The following is a 14848-nucleotide window of genomic DNA, read 5'->3' as shown; positions in this document are numbered from 1 at the left end:
CTTCTCTCCGAAAATCCCCTCCCATCTTCACCATTATCAGCCTCTCCCATCTCCACCATTACAACCCATTTTTTTTTTCTCTCAAACCCCATCTGTGACTTCATTGTTTCCGGCAACTTGCCGGAATCCGGCCTCAAACCCGTTACCCAAAGCCCATCTTCATCCAGCCGCCACCTCCTCCTCCATCTTCCCATTTCTCTGCAACCTCCACCTCCGGCCGTGCCACCTCCGACCACCGTCCACAACCATCAACCTCCATCGAGCCAACCACCACCGGCCACCCTTCTTCCAACCCACATCCCACCGGAGCCGCCGATAGTTTTCCAGCAACCTCCACTGCCAGCCGCCACCTCCTCCTCCATCTTCCTTTTTCTCTGTCACCGCCACCAGCCACCATCCTCCACCATTTTCCTATCCCAAATCCCATCAAACTGTAGACACCCACATTTTGCTTTACTTTAACCAACAATAACCTAATATATTGATCCATCCTCAAATTTTTTGAAAAAAAACAAAATGATAAAGAGATGTACCTGGTGAGATGATTAGATCCGAAAAATTGAAAAATACCCTGATTAGTGAATTTAGTGTGTTAAATCCATGTGAGAACCCCCTCTATCATTGATTTATATGTTTTAGGTCATTAATATCTTGATCTGACTTTACGGATCATCAATCGGGACAAAATAAGCTAGGGTCACTTCATAGCCCGGACCCTGATTCCATTCCGAGACCCGATTTCCGTAAATCGTTAGATCAATGACAGATCTTGACCTGGGTCTCACCATCCAAAACCACCTAACCTCTCCTCTCATCCTAACCATCCAAACCTCACCTAACCTCACCTAACCTCTCCTCTCATCCTAACCACCCAAACCTCACCTAACCTCACCTAACCTTACCTAACCTCACCTAACCTTACCTAACCTCACCTAACCTCACCTAACCTCCTATCCCATTCTCCTATAAATACCCTCTCATCCCACCATCCAAGAAAGGGAAGAAAAAGAATCCCTCTCTTAGAAAATTCATCCCTCTCCCTCATCTCTTCAAGGGTTCGGCCATCCTTGCCGGATCGGGTGATACGTTGGGTGATATATATCAAAAGCAGTCATTATCAAGCAAGGAATCATCTTCAAGGAATTAAGATCAAAGAAAAATCAAACACAAAGTGGGTTTTCAAAGAGGTAGGCATTTATTTCAATTCTATGTAGGGTCTGTTTTCATGCATATCTTTTACTTTAAAAGAAAAACCATGTTAGGAAGCATCTAGGATCAATCTTTACTCATTCTTCTTGATGGTAGACTTTGAAGTTATACATGTTTCCCTCTTCTCTTAACCCATCTTATCTTCATTTTTATTTTTCCCTAATGGTTCACACCCTGGTTCCCCCTGGTTAGCCTCTGGTTAGACCCTGGTTGCACCCAGGTTCGTTGCTGGTTGCACCCAGGTTCGATACTGGTTCGCACCCTGGTTCCCTGCTGGTTCGCACTCTGGTTAGACCCTGGTTGCACCCAGGTTCGTTGCTGTTTGCACCCAGGTTCGATACTGGTTCACACCCTGGTTCCCTGCTGGTTCGCACTCTGGTTAGACCCTGGTTGCACCCAGGTTCGCTGCTGGTTGCACCCAGGTTCCCTGCTGGTTGCACCATGGTTCCCCTGCGGGTTGCACCCTGGTTCCCTGCTGGTTCGCACCCTGGTGCACCCTGGTCCGCACCCTGGTTTGTACCCTGCTGGTTGCACCCTGGTTCCCCTGCTGGTTCGCACCCTGGTTCCCTGCTGGTTCGCACTCTGGTTAGACCCTGGTTGCACCCAGGTTCGCTGCTGGTTGCACCCAGGTTCCCTGCTGGTTGCACCCTGGTTCCCCTGCTGGTTCGCACCCTGGTTCCCTGCTGGTTCGCACCCTGGTGCACCCTGGTCCGCACCCTGGTTTGTACCCTGCTTCCTCCTAGTTAGACCATGGCTAGTCTCGGGTTTGCTCCTAACTTAGACCCGACTCACTTGACCCTAACCATTAACCCAATCCAACCTAACCATTAACCACACCTAAACCCATACCCATAAGCCTTAAACCCTATAACCATAGCCACACATCATACACCACATGCCTTTCATTCATCCACCCAACAGTACCCTCATACACCCCTACAATAGACCCGGCCAACCCAGTTAACCCGGCCATCGGGCCCATTCGGCCCAATTAATTCATTCCCCTTAAGAGCCGCTTTGCCCTATTGGTTCCTAAGATACTCCAACCACCCAAACCTCAAGCCGCACCCCAATCCACGCTCAACCAGTTCCAATCCAGTCTAAGCCAAGTCAACCCGCACTTGACCTTAACCCAATCCAATCCAACTCAACCATTAACCCCACCTAACCTGACCCTAGCACAACTCAACCGAGTCACATCAACCCAAGCCATACCTTTGTCCACTCACTGAGGCAAACCATTTATCCATAAATCTGGTTACATTAAATCTAACCCAGCCAGGCCACCTGCAGCTTAAGTCAAATCGCCCCAATACAATCCATCCAAGTGGGATCCCAACCCAGCTCAACTGAGTCAACTCTAGCCAACCTCCCTAGTCGAGTTGACCCAACTCTCTAGTCGAGTATGCTCAACCTCTTTAACCGATTGGACTCTCCCCTTAGTTGACTCAATCCAATTCCTTAATCAACCCATCCCAATGCAACCGAGTCGCATTCGACCAAGTTGCGGCCTTCCATGTCACAACCGAGTCATTCCCCTATTCTACTAATGCCCTTTTACACCTAATAGAACTTCCTCCCTTTTGCCTAACCAAGTCATATCCCAACACAATCTGAGTCGCATGTCTGAATCCATTTGACCGAATCTCATAAGCCCGCCCATTTTGAATTCCCAAAATTCAAACCCTTGATGATTCCTATATGCTCAATTCTTTGATGCAAATTCCCAATTCCAAAATCCCATTGCTAAATCAATGTTTCTGAATCTCAAGTCCAATGCTCAAATACAAACCCGATTCCTGATCCAAATACCAATCCTGTTTTCCAAAATCCAAGCAACCACACCAGCGGAACTACGTGTGGCTTGATCCCCATCGCGGGGTACGTAGGCAATTTGGCACTCCCAAGTTCAGTCGCACCTTTCTCTATCTTTCTCATTCCCTCACACTATTTCATCATCTCTTCCATCTTTTTTTTCACTAACCTCGAGAATTTAAATCGATTTGTCTTGTGTCTTTCGGAACCGTTGGATCACGGTTTCCGTCGTAAGGACCCTTAGAGCCTAATTTAGGAACACCGGTGTCGTGTCGTGTCCTAAGTTTTAGAGAGTCCTAGAGTTAGGAGTCCAGCCTCATCACGGACGCTTGCTATGTATAGCAACCGTGCCATAGGTCTAGTTACACTAGTCACCCAATCTTTCCCTAGGACAAGCCTAGTAAACTAGGATGTAAGGCAAACCTGCATTAGTCTAAGGGACCATTTGCATTTAGATGAGAATCATATAGCATCTTAGATGAAATCCTAAGATAATAAAATCCTCAACTTGAATTAAATAACTTCTCCTAAAACTGTTGAAACAGTCAATCCCGTCTAGGTCGGTGTCTTAGTTGAGTTAGGCATATGTAACTTAGCTTAGGTGCACCGAACTACGTCGACTCTGATCCCAGTGAGGCTTGGGTACGTAGGCAGCTTGGATGTCTGACGGCATACCACCCGCGAGTCGGCACCACAACAAATTGTGGTGTTTTGTATATTAATTTTCTTGTAAATGCTTAATCAAATCACTTAGGACTTTCCATGAAATTAGAATTTTATGAGAACTTTCACTTCGATTGAATCCAGACAAATTAATAAATCAAGATACACATTTAGGATTCACATTGAAATTAGATGTTAGGATGCATGTCACTTAGTTCGCACTTTAACATAGAGTTGAATGAGCCATTTAAAATAAATTTAAAAGAGTTAGCTTTTGGAATCGAAGACCGATTATCGGGCAGGAATGGTGCATGTGGTGGATAACTCCCCATACCTTCCATTCTCGTAACCAGGTAGCGAGTCTAGATTTCTGGTTAATTATGGGTCCTAGATCCCACATCTAGGTGGCGACTCTGTCAGTCTCTTTCGTGTGGAATTCGGATTGCCTTAGTAATCCCAAGTTCACATAAAAGACGAATTACAATCAACAATTAAAATGCACACGCCAATCGCGTGGATACGAGAGACCAAGAGAGAGAGCGCGGCGGCTCGCGCCCCACACCCCTCTCGCGGGATCAGGGTACCACAGTCTGGCGACTCTGCTGGGGACCACCTAACTTCATTAAAATTTCAAAAGATAATTCATTTGAATTTAATTTAATTGGCTCATAAAAACTCTATACTTGTTAGATTAGTTTGTCTTGTTTTATTTTCTCATCACACTTTACTCAAACTTAATCTAACAAAACCTGAAGGCATCATAGATTGCGCAAACATATTGCACACACTTACATCACTTGCATCTAAACTCTGCATCTCACGTGCACACACGTCCTATTTTAGGAACCCGGAGTGTTATCTAGCATGGTTGACTGGGATTTCATCACCTGGTGCCTCTGTGCTAGAGAAGCATTCCACCCTTAGCCTAGTACCATTATGGTACGTAAACGGATCTCTTGTTCACGTACTGATACGCCGGACACTGGTACAGTATATCGAACAGGGATTCGCGCTAAGGGAACTCTTGGCCTTACCCCTAGATTAACCCACACATGCATGTAGTATACGAACACATGTGCATCACGTGTGTGAGCCTAGTTTAGGATATCCTGCCTATTTGTGTCTAGATTAGGCCGTAGACCATCTTCCAATGGCTACGATCGGTCCTAGGTACACGAACAAAGTCATGAGTCGAGATCCTCTCTCCACTCCGCTTGATTAGGATTAGGGTTGATGCCTTCAGGTCACACTGTTAAAATGTGCGAGATTAAAAAAAAAATTTCCTTTAGGGGTTAGGATATAAATCCTATCATTTCCAAAGATCTCATAGGATTAGTCATTCTTGATCTATCCGTTGAAAGCAATCTTATGCTATCTCATCTAATCTTTCGATCGTATGCCTTTCATTCTTCTATCGTGTGATTCGATCATGTATTCATACTTTCCTTGTACTGGCAGGAACTTATCCCAATCTCGTGTTCATGTAATCCTGATCATTCTTATATCCCTTCTCTTGGCTTACGGGCACTATGTCTACTCGTACAATTCTTGATTGGATCCGTGGTACATTAAGAGAATCCCATATCTACGCCATAAGTGAACAAGAGAAAAATCTCTTCGGCTACGTGGCAACCATCAAGCTCGATTGGGGATTACTCTATGCCGCATCAGAGTGTTGGGATCCCGATCATCATGTCTTCCGTTTTGGCAACCAAGAAATGTGTCCCACCTTTGAAGAATGGTGTGCCTTATTGGAATATCCTGTGGATGGCCCTCTAGTGAAGCCATCCTGTGTTCCAGATTATCGTCCTTTGTTCCTTTGCTTGATGGATAATCCAGATGAATCCATGAACTCTTTCATGAAAGGCCAAGAAGTGTCCATGCAGCGACTGATTGACATTTACCCTCCTGTTGGATACATTGGTGCTGTTGATATTCAAAAAGCTCGACGGCGCGCTTTGAGATTCTGCTCCTTTGCTAGGTTCCTCACTGTCCAGCCTTCTCGCTTTGCGTCAGCTGTTCTTCTGGACCTCGTTGATCAAATGGATCGTGGCGCCAATCCAATTCCTACTATGCTTGCAGAAACTTTCAATGGATTGGATGATATGGCTCACCTTCGTGCCAGTTCAGGTCCAAGCTCTTATATTCGCTCTTTCGTTGGGTCTTTCTCAGGATGTCCTGCATTACTTCAAGTGTGGTTATGCCACAAGCTAAAAATTGCAGCTCCTGTCCATTTTGATCATACGTTATACACCTTCAGTGAATGGCGTCATGATGTTTCTTTCGATCATAAAAGCGATTGGGTTGAATGGTTAAATTCTCGCCAAGAAGATCAGATTTATTGGCAAATTCCCGGAATCCAAGAAGCTGTCTTCAACACCGGAGAAGCTAACTACGTTCGCCTTCTTGGTCTCAAAAAGACTTCCTTTTATGTTCCTGCCAGGATTCAGCGTCAGTATGGAAGGGAGCAATCCATTGTGCCTCCCCTTCATCATTTCTATCCGCCTGAGGGTCTCAAGCCCAAGATTGTCAAAGCTGTTTCATCTGCTTGGGATGCAAGAATCATCAAACCTTTAAAGGAGTCAGTTGAGGAAGATTGTCGTCCGAAGAAGAAGTCTAAAAAGAATGCTTAGTTCCATGTTTATCTTTGAAAGATTGAACCATGTACTCAAATTTTAATGATTGATCAATAAAGTCCATCATTCTCTTTCATTATCTTTGTCTATGTGTGCATCATCGTCTATTCTTCTCTCTGATTTTAAAATATGTCTTTCGGATATTACAGGGCAATAAACATCATAGCTAACCCTAATACTCCTTGGGTTCGGGTCTCTTCGCGGTTAGAGAGGAAATCTGTTTCTCCGCCACCTTCTCTAAGAACCCCAGCATCTCCTTCTTTCCCGTCCTCATCCTCACCAATGGCAGACAACCAAGATGGTCTTCCACCCGCTGCTATTACCGATACTCTTACCTTGATTCTCCAACAGCTTCAAGAACTCAAAGAAGAAAACCGAGTTATCAAGGCTCAGCTTTCTGAAAAGTTGGGACCGTCGTTGTCCAAGGATAAAGGGCCTATGCGCCAAGCAGCTACTCCAGTAGCACCTGCCCAAACAGTGTTCATCAATATCCCTGATAAAGTCGAAGAAGACTTAGAAAAAGAGCAGTACAGCGAGAATCACAGTAGGCCTTCTCAGTCCATGGTTGATAAGTCTGTTATGGAGAAATTAGAGACTCTTACCAGGAAAGTTCAAGACATTCAGTTTCAAGACCAGGGTGGTTTCAATCCCAGTGATCTTACTTTATTTCCCGAAATTCGCCTTCCTGCCAATTTTCAAATGCCCGATTTCGACAAATATGATGGTGTGGGTTGTCCAATCACACATTTGCAAATGTTCACCATCATGTGTCAGCCTCAAGGGTTATCTTCTGAGCAAATGGCTCAATTGTTCCCAGTTTCCCTAACCAAGGTTGCGAGGAGATGGTTCATGGTCTTGGACAAGACTCGTTACAGGACATGGAAGGATATCGGCGAGCAGTTCATCAGGCAATTCAAATATGATGATGGGACAGAAATCACCAGAAAGGATTTAGAGAGAACAAAGCAAGACTTGAGGGAATCCTTTTTGATTTTTGTGAAAAGATGGAGGAGAATAGCAGCTCAGATGATGGAGCGCCCGTCTGAGGAAGAACAAGTCCAGATAATCATGAAAAATATTTCCCCCCAGCTCCAGTATCACATGTCTTTGCAATACTATCCAGACTTCAAACACTTCATCGTGGCTGGCACCCAGATAGAGGAGGCTATGGCTCAAGGTGTATTCAACCGTAGCAACCCAAACCCCAGAGATTTCAAAAAGTCCCCTCCAGCCCAAGTCAATAGTATTTTCCGTTCCAATGCTCAATCCTCTAGGTCCCAAGAACCTTTAGTAATGGACTATGCTCAAACCGCAACCGCACCTCGGCAACAAACCCGGGTAGAATTTACCCCTCTTCCCATTCCATCTTCAGAGGTGCTTAAGCAGTGTCTTGCTTCAGGTTGCATAACCTTACCTGCCATCCGGCCTCCCCCCAATCCTCTACCTGCAAGTTGGCGAGCTGACCTACACTGTGAGTACCACAGAGGTCCTGGTCATCTTACTGACAACTGCATTGCCTTGAAATTTAGAATCCAGAAACTCATTGATGAGAAAGTCATTGCATTCCAGCCAAGACCCAATGTCACCCAAAACCCATTACCTGGTCATGCAAATCCTCCTGCTGCCGTTAATGCCATAACCATAGGAGATCCTGAGTTTGACCCTCTTACCCTCATATGTGCCTTAGAACCCATCTCTGAACCCCAAATCATATTCTGTGATGAATCACACCTAAGAGAGTCTGTACCTCCCTTGGTAATCACCTATGAGCCACAAGTCCCTCAAATTATCACTTATGATGAGCCTGAATTGGATGAAGTCAGACATGTGACAAGGGGCGGAAGAATTTTCAAACCTGTTGAATTGAGAGTCGAAAATCCAGGGGCATTGGCTCGAGGAGAGGAGCCGCAATATGTGAAAGATCCAGATGATGAAGTTGTGCAGCAGTTAAAGAAAACTCAGGCTGTTATATCTGTATGGGGATTATTGATTGCATCAAAGAAACACAGAGAGGCTGTGTTAAAAGAATTGAATACAACACAGGTATCCTCAGAGATATCTCCGGAGCAACTGGCTGAAGTTGTTGCTCTAACCCAGGCCACCAGGGCCATTAGTTTCTCAGATCAAGAGCTGCCTCCTCAAGGTCGGAATCATGCTAGAGCTCTTCATGTCACTATTGTTTGTGGAGGCAAGAAAGTACCATCTGTGTTGGTAGATAACGGATCCGCGTTGAATGTGTGTCCATTAAGAACTGCCATTACCTTGGGTTTCGGTCCCACTGATTTTGCCGAATCAACCCTTGGTATCCTCGCATATGACAATACCCGAAGAAATGTGGTCGGAGTCCTCACCACCAAGATCGTTATGGGCGGTCAAGAATTTGAGGTTGAGTTTCAAGTTATTGATATCAAAGCCTCGTTCAATATGCTTCTAGGACGTCCCTGGTTGCATAAGGAAGGTGCTGTCGCTTCAACCCTTCACCAAAAATTGAAGTTCATTAAAGATGGGAAGTTGTTCACTGTCAGAGGTGATGAAGAGCCAGAAATAGGGCAAATAACAGGAGAAACTTTGATCCTTCCAGTTGCAAAAGCAGATGACTACAACTTGAATGGTTTCGCATTCGAGGTTGCTGTTATCTCTTACAAGGATGCCTCTCGGGAGGAGTTGTGTTTGCCGTTCGCCATCAGTTCTGTGGTGGCCAAGATGATGAGAAAAATGAACTACTTCCCTGGTATGAATTTGGGCCGTGATCCAAGCAAGGCATCTCACTGGCGCCCAATCAAAGCAAACCATGGAATTTTCGGTCTTGGATATGTACCTACTGAAGAGGAGGAGGAAGCCATGGAAAAATTGTTGAAATTGAAGGAAGAAATCCGCCGCACCGGAAGGGTACTCCTAATGGCTCCATATCCCTTATCAATGAATGGTCATTTTATCAAAGAAGGTGAGACGTTTCCATACTATGGGTTTTCTGAACCATGGTATGACTCAGTGACAGAGATCATGATACCCGGTTTTGAAATATTCAGTGGCCTTGCTCTCCCAGAAACAGAACCGCCGATATATTATGTTGAGAAAACTGTTGAGGACTGGTTAGTCTACCTTGAGCCAGATGTGCTGGAATCTTTGTTTGAAGAAAATGTGCCTGATGTTGATTACTATTCTGAAGAACAAGAAGAGACAGATTGTGAAGATATGCTAGTGGCAGTTATTCAGAGTAATGATACCTTTACTGAACCTCAGAGTCAGATTGCACCTGCAACAGAAAATCTTTCAAACTGGAGTTCTGATGTTTTTCCATCTTATTTTATTGCTAAGTCAAGTCTAGTCAAGTCGAGTGAATCAGTGTCAGTGCCTAGTCCAGGCGAGTCATTTTCTGAGTTTATTTACTATGTGAATCCTGAACCTGTTCAGGATGAGTCCAATGATAATGATGTAACTTCTTTCAATTCAATGAAATCTGATTCTCAGTATGTCTCTGTGTTTGCTTCTGACTTTAATAATAATGATAACACTCCCTCCTCAGATGAGGAAGGGGGGATCGACGAAACTCCCCTTGAATTGCAGCATATGCTCAAACAAGAGGAGGAGCGCCGAGCCCAGCCTCTTAAAGATGAAATCGAAATTATAAACATCGGAACAGAAGATTTAATACAGGAAATACGAATTGGAAATACTCTATCCTCTGAAGAGCGCGATGAATTAATAAACCTACTTAAGGAATATAAAGAAGTTTTTGCCTGGTCCTACAAAGATATGCCCGGGTTGAGCGAAGACATTGTTCAGCACAAGCTACCTTTATTGCCTGGGATTAAACCTAAAAAGCAGAAGCTAAGGAGAATGAAGCCTGAGTGGGTCTTGAAAGTAGAAGAAGAGGTTACTAAGCAGTTGAATGCTGGATTTCTGCAAGTGGTGGAATATCCAGAATGGCTCGCAAATATAGTACCTGTACCGAAGAAAGATGGAAAGGTGAGAATGTGTGTAGATTTCAGGGATTTGAACAAGGCAAGTCCAAAAGATGATTTCCCTCTACCACATATCGATATCTTGGTGGACAATACGGCCGGGCATGAATTACTATCTTTTATGGATGGTTTCTCGGGCTACAATCAAATTAAGATGGCACCCGAGGACATGGCTAAGACCTCGTTCATTACACAATGGGGGACATATTGCTATCGGGTAATGCCATTTGGTCTTAAGAATGCCGGTGCGACATACCAAAGAGCAGCTACAGCCTTGCTCCATGACATGATACATAGAGAAGTCGAAGTTTATGTCGATGATATGATTGTAAAAGCCAAGGAAAGGAAAGATCATATCCCGAACCTTAAGAAGTTCTTTGAAAGAATTCTCAAATACCAGCTTCGCCTGAATCCTAGCAAGTGTGTGTTCGGGGTTACCTCCGGTAAGTTGCTTGGATTTATGGTGAGTCAAAGGGGTATAGAGGTAGATCCTCAGAAGATTAAGGCTATCCAGGAGATGCCACCGCCTAGAACCGAGAAGGAAATTCGGGGATTCCTAGGAAGGATACAGTTCCTAAGGCGATTCATCGCTCATCTGACATCAACTTGTGAACCTATCTTTAAGCTCTTAAAGAAGAACTCTTCCAAAGAATGGACAGAGGAATGTCAGCAGGCCTTTGAAAAGATAAAGCAAAGTTTGTCTGAGCCACCGATAGTAGCACCAGTGATACCGGGGCATCCATTGCTGCTTTACTTGTCAGTAACAGAAACCACAATGGGTTGTATGTTAGCACAGCAAGATCCAGAAACCAAGCATGAAAAGGCTGTGTATTATCTTAGCAAGAAGATGTTGGAGTATGAACAAAAGTATACTGTCCTAGAAAAAACCTGCTTAGCCTTGGTTTGGGCCACTCAGCGACTCAGGCATTACCTTTTATCACATAAGGTCCTGCTTTTGTCGAGGATGGATCCTCTGAAGTATCTCTTTGAAAAACCAGCCTTGACAGGCAGGACTGCCAGATGGTTATTATTGTTGTCTGAATTTGACATCACTCATGTAACCCAAAAATCAGTAAAGGGCCGAGCCATTGCTGAACAATTGGCGGAAGCACCCCGAGAAGAAAGTCAGCATTTCAAGCCGATGTTCCCAGATGAAGAGATCATGATGGTTGAAGATGAGTATCCAGAAACTGGTTGGACCCTCTATTTTGATGGAGCAGCAAACCAAACAGGACAAGGAGTAGGGGCATTGCTTGTGTCGCCTCGAAATGAGCATGTCCCCGTTGCCGTTAAGTTACAATTCAATTGCACCAACAATATGGCAGAATATGAAGCATGCATTGTTGGGCTTGAGGCTGCATTGGCCTTAGGCATAGAGAATCTTGACGTATATGGAGATTCGAAGCTAATCATTTGCCAAACTCAAGGAGAGTGGAGAACCAAAGAAGAAAAGCTATTGCCATATCATGAATACTTGGATATTCTCGCTAAGCAATTTCAACGCGTCACTTTCAGTTATTTGCCAAGGTTGAAGAATAGATTCGCCGATGCCTTAGCAACGTTAGCTTCCATGATTGACATACCTCACAATATGAAGATGAGGCCCATCACGGTTCAAGAGCAATGGGCTCCTGCATATGTTGATGCTATAGAAATAGCTGCAAGATGTCCCGATGGAAAGCCATGGTATACAGACATAAAGAACTACATCTCAGGCCAGGGGCATCCCAATGAGGCGTCGAGTAAAGAAATAAGGACTTTGCAGAGATTGGCAGCTAATTTCGTCATTTGTGGAGGAGAGTTGTATCGACGGTCTTTCGATGGAATTCAACTCTTATGTGTCACTGAAGATCAGGCAGAAGAAATTCTCGCAGATATTCATGAAGGGGTGTGTGGGCCTCATATGAATGGGAAGATGTTGGCAAGGAAGATCCTACGTCTGGGGTATTATTGGCCGACATTAGAAGCAGATTGTCACACATTTGTGAAGAGATGCTATAAATGTCAGATACATGCGAATCTCATCCATGTACCACCCACCGAATTGCATTCTCTTACCTCTCCTTGGCCGTTTTCGGTATGGGGAATTGACATCATTGGCAAGATTTCTCCCAAGTCGTCTAATGGTCACGAGTACATACTCGTTGCTATTGATTACTTCACCAAGTGGGTTGAGGCCGCTTCTTATGCAAAGCTTACATCCTCATCAGTTGCTAAATTCATACGCACCAACATAATTTGCAGATATGGAATTCCCCATGAACTTATCTCAGATAATGGATCTCATTTCAAGAAGGAAGTAATCTCTCTTTGCGAAGAGTTCAAGATTAAGCATCATAAATCCTCGCCTTATCGTCCGCAGACAAATGGAGCGGTAGAAGCTGCAAACAAAAATGTCAAGACTATCATTAGCAAAATGTCAGAAACTTATAAAGATTGGTCGAATAAGTTACCATACGCCTTGTGGGCTTACAGAACATCAATTAGGGCTTCAACTGGGGCAACCCCTTACTCTCTTGTTTACGGGATGGAAGCAGTGCTACCTGTTGAGATCCGTGTACCTTCGCTCCGAGTATTGACTGAAGTCAAGTTACCAGAAAATGAATGGGCAGATGCCAGGTATAAAGAGTTGAACATGCTAGACGAGAAGAGATTAAAGGCGCTTTACCATGTGCAAGGTTATCAGCGCAGAATAGCCCGTGCTTTTAATAAAAAGGTTAAGGTCAGAGATTTAGAAGAAGGCAATCTTGTTCTAAAAGAGAATCGAGCACCAATGTTTGACCCAAGGGGCAAGTTCAAACCAAATTGGTCAGGACCATACATTGTGGACCAAATCTTACCCGGAAAAGCCGTCAAGCTCCGTAATTTAAATGGAGAAATATTGCCAGAACCAACAAATCTTGATCAACTTAAGAGGTTCTATGCTTGAACATCAGAAGGCCGTCCTTTGGCCGAATAAATCCCAAATTCATAACCAAAAATCAAAAAATTTATAACCTTTTGCAAACCCTTTTGAGCCTAAATAAAATTTTCCTTCAAATCCCAATATACTAGGGGCATTCACCCTGAACTACGCATGATCTGATTCCTACACTGGGATACGTAGGCAACCTGTTCATAGGTTCGGTCGAGACCCTTGCAAAACCTTAAGCCATTCTTTGAAAAGCCCTACCTCACCTATAAAGTCCTTTTGGTGTTCAAGTAAAAAGAAAAGAAGATAAAAAAAAATAATAAAAAAGAAAAGAAATGGAGCTTGAAGATCCGCTAGATTGAAAAACATGAAAAGGCGATCTAGGCAAAATTTAGGATCATTCCCCTGCTAAGTTGAAAACCTGAAAGGGCGGCTTAGGCAAAAGGTAAGGGGGTGGCCCGCTGAGTCGAAAACCTGAAAAGGCGATTCAGGCAAAAGTTAAGGCCGAGCGGTCCACCAAGTTGAAAATCCAAAAAAGGAAGACTTGGTCGTGGTAAGATTGGATTCACGCCAAAAGAATTACATCGGTCTCTGAACTCGCGGTAGGTCAGGCGAAGCTAATACACAATGATTCTCGAAACTAGGGGCATTAATTTTGAAGCAATCTGAAAGTTGATAGAAAGATATATGAGGTATCACTGTATTAAAAATAAGTGAAGATGTTTATCAATGGAGAAACGTTCTTTAAAAGAGGCTAGTCTAACCCAAAAGAAAATACTGATAAGTCAGAAGCATCACGAGATTACTGGAGTAATCTTTCTTATTTTGTATTTTTATTACAAGTGTCTGTAGTTCTATTTAAAAAAAAAAAAATTTATTTTTAGAATTGTTGTAGGGTGCAATCACTCTGAAGGCAGGTTCATTAACAGGTTCTGAGGAACTTGGAAAAAGGTGACGCTGTCACGAATGACGAAGATCTTTGAAAGAATAATCTCTGGTCAACGAATAGAAGAAGGTTAGAATGCCTCAAACTGAGGCAGATTGCTAATGAAGTGGCATCCCATATTTAAGCCCTGAAGTTCTTTTGCTGCATAGTGTTATTAAATCCTTTGCTTCTAAAGTTGTTAATTGGAAATTTCGATTTCTCTCAAAGCTCAAATCATCATATCTCTCTGAATCCATTTGGAAAAAGATATTTTCTCTCTGAACATCACACAAATATGATATCTCGCTTCCTTGGAGTCCGTACAAATACGGTATTTCACTCTCCGAGTCCATACGACTATGGTCTCTTATCCCCTTTGAACATCATACAACTATGATGTCTCATTTCCTTGGAATCCGTACAAATACGGTATTTCATTCTCTTCGAGTTCATACAACTATGGTCTCTTATCCCCTTTGAACATCATACAACTATGATGTCTCATTTCCTTGGAATCCGTACAAATACGGTATTTCATTCTCTTCGAGTTCATACAACTATGGTCTCTTATCCCCTTTGAACATCATACAACTATGATGTCTCATTTCCTTGGAATCCGTACAAATACGGTATTTCATTCTCTTCGAATCCATACAACTATGGTCTCTTATACCCTTTGAACATCATACAACTATGATGTCTCATTTCCTTGGAATCCGTATAA

General features: G+C 43.6%; 1 protein-coding gene across 1 annotated transcript; it reads left to right on the top strand.

Annotated features, from left to right (window-relative positions):
* Positions 1–1008: 1008 nt before the first annotated feature.
* On the top strand, positions 1009–6415 carry LOC143855214 (uncharacterized). Its single transcript, XM_077365441.1, has 2 exons — positions 1009–1187; positions 5146–6415. Exon 2 carries the CDS (start codon positions 5217–5219, stop codon positions 6318–6320), a length of 1104 nt encoding a protein of 367 aa, XP_077221556.1. The 5' UTR covers positions 1009–1187; positions 5146–5216; the 3' UTR covers positions 6321–6415.
* Positions 6416–14848: the final 8433 nt, after the last annotated feature.

This window comes from Tasmannia lanceolata, unplaced genomic scaffold (genome assembly GCF_043159265.1).
Source record: "Tasmannia lanceolata isolate RefF3 unplaced genomic scaffold, GAP_Taslan_0.1 ptg000020l, whole genome shotgun sequence".
NCBI classification, from domain to species: domain Eukaryota; kingdom Viridiplantae; phylum Streptophyta; class Magnoliopsida; order Canellales; family Winteraceae; genus Tasmannia; species Tasmannia lanceolata.
This window is presented reverse-complemented; position numbering and strand designations above follow the sequence as displayed.

What these genes read in the sequence shown, in the direction of transcription:
- LOC143855214 (XM_077365441.1), top strand. Translation starts at nt 5,217, where the DNA reads ATGTCTACTCGTACAATTCTTGATTGGATCCGTGGTACATTAAGAGAA.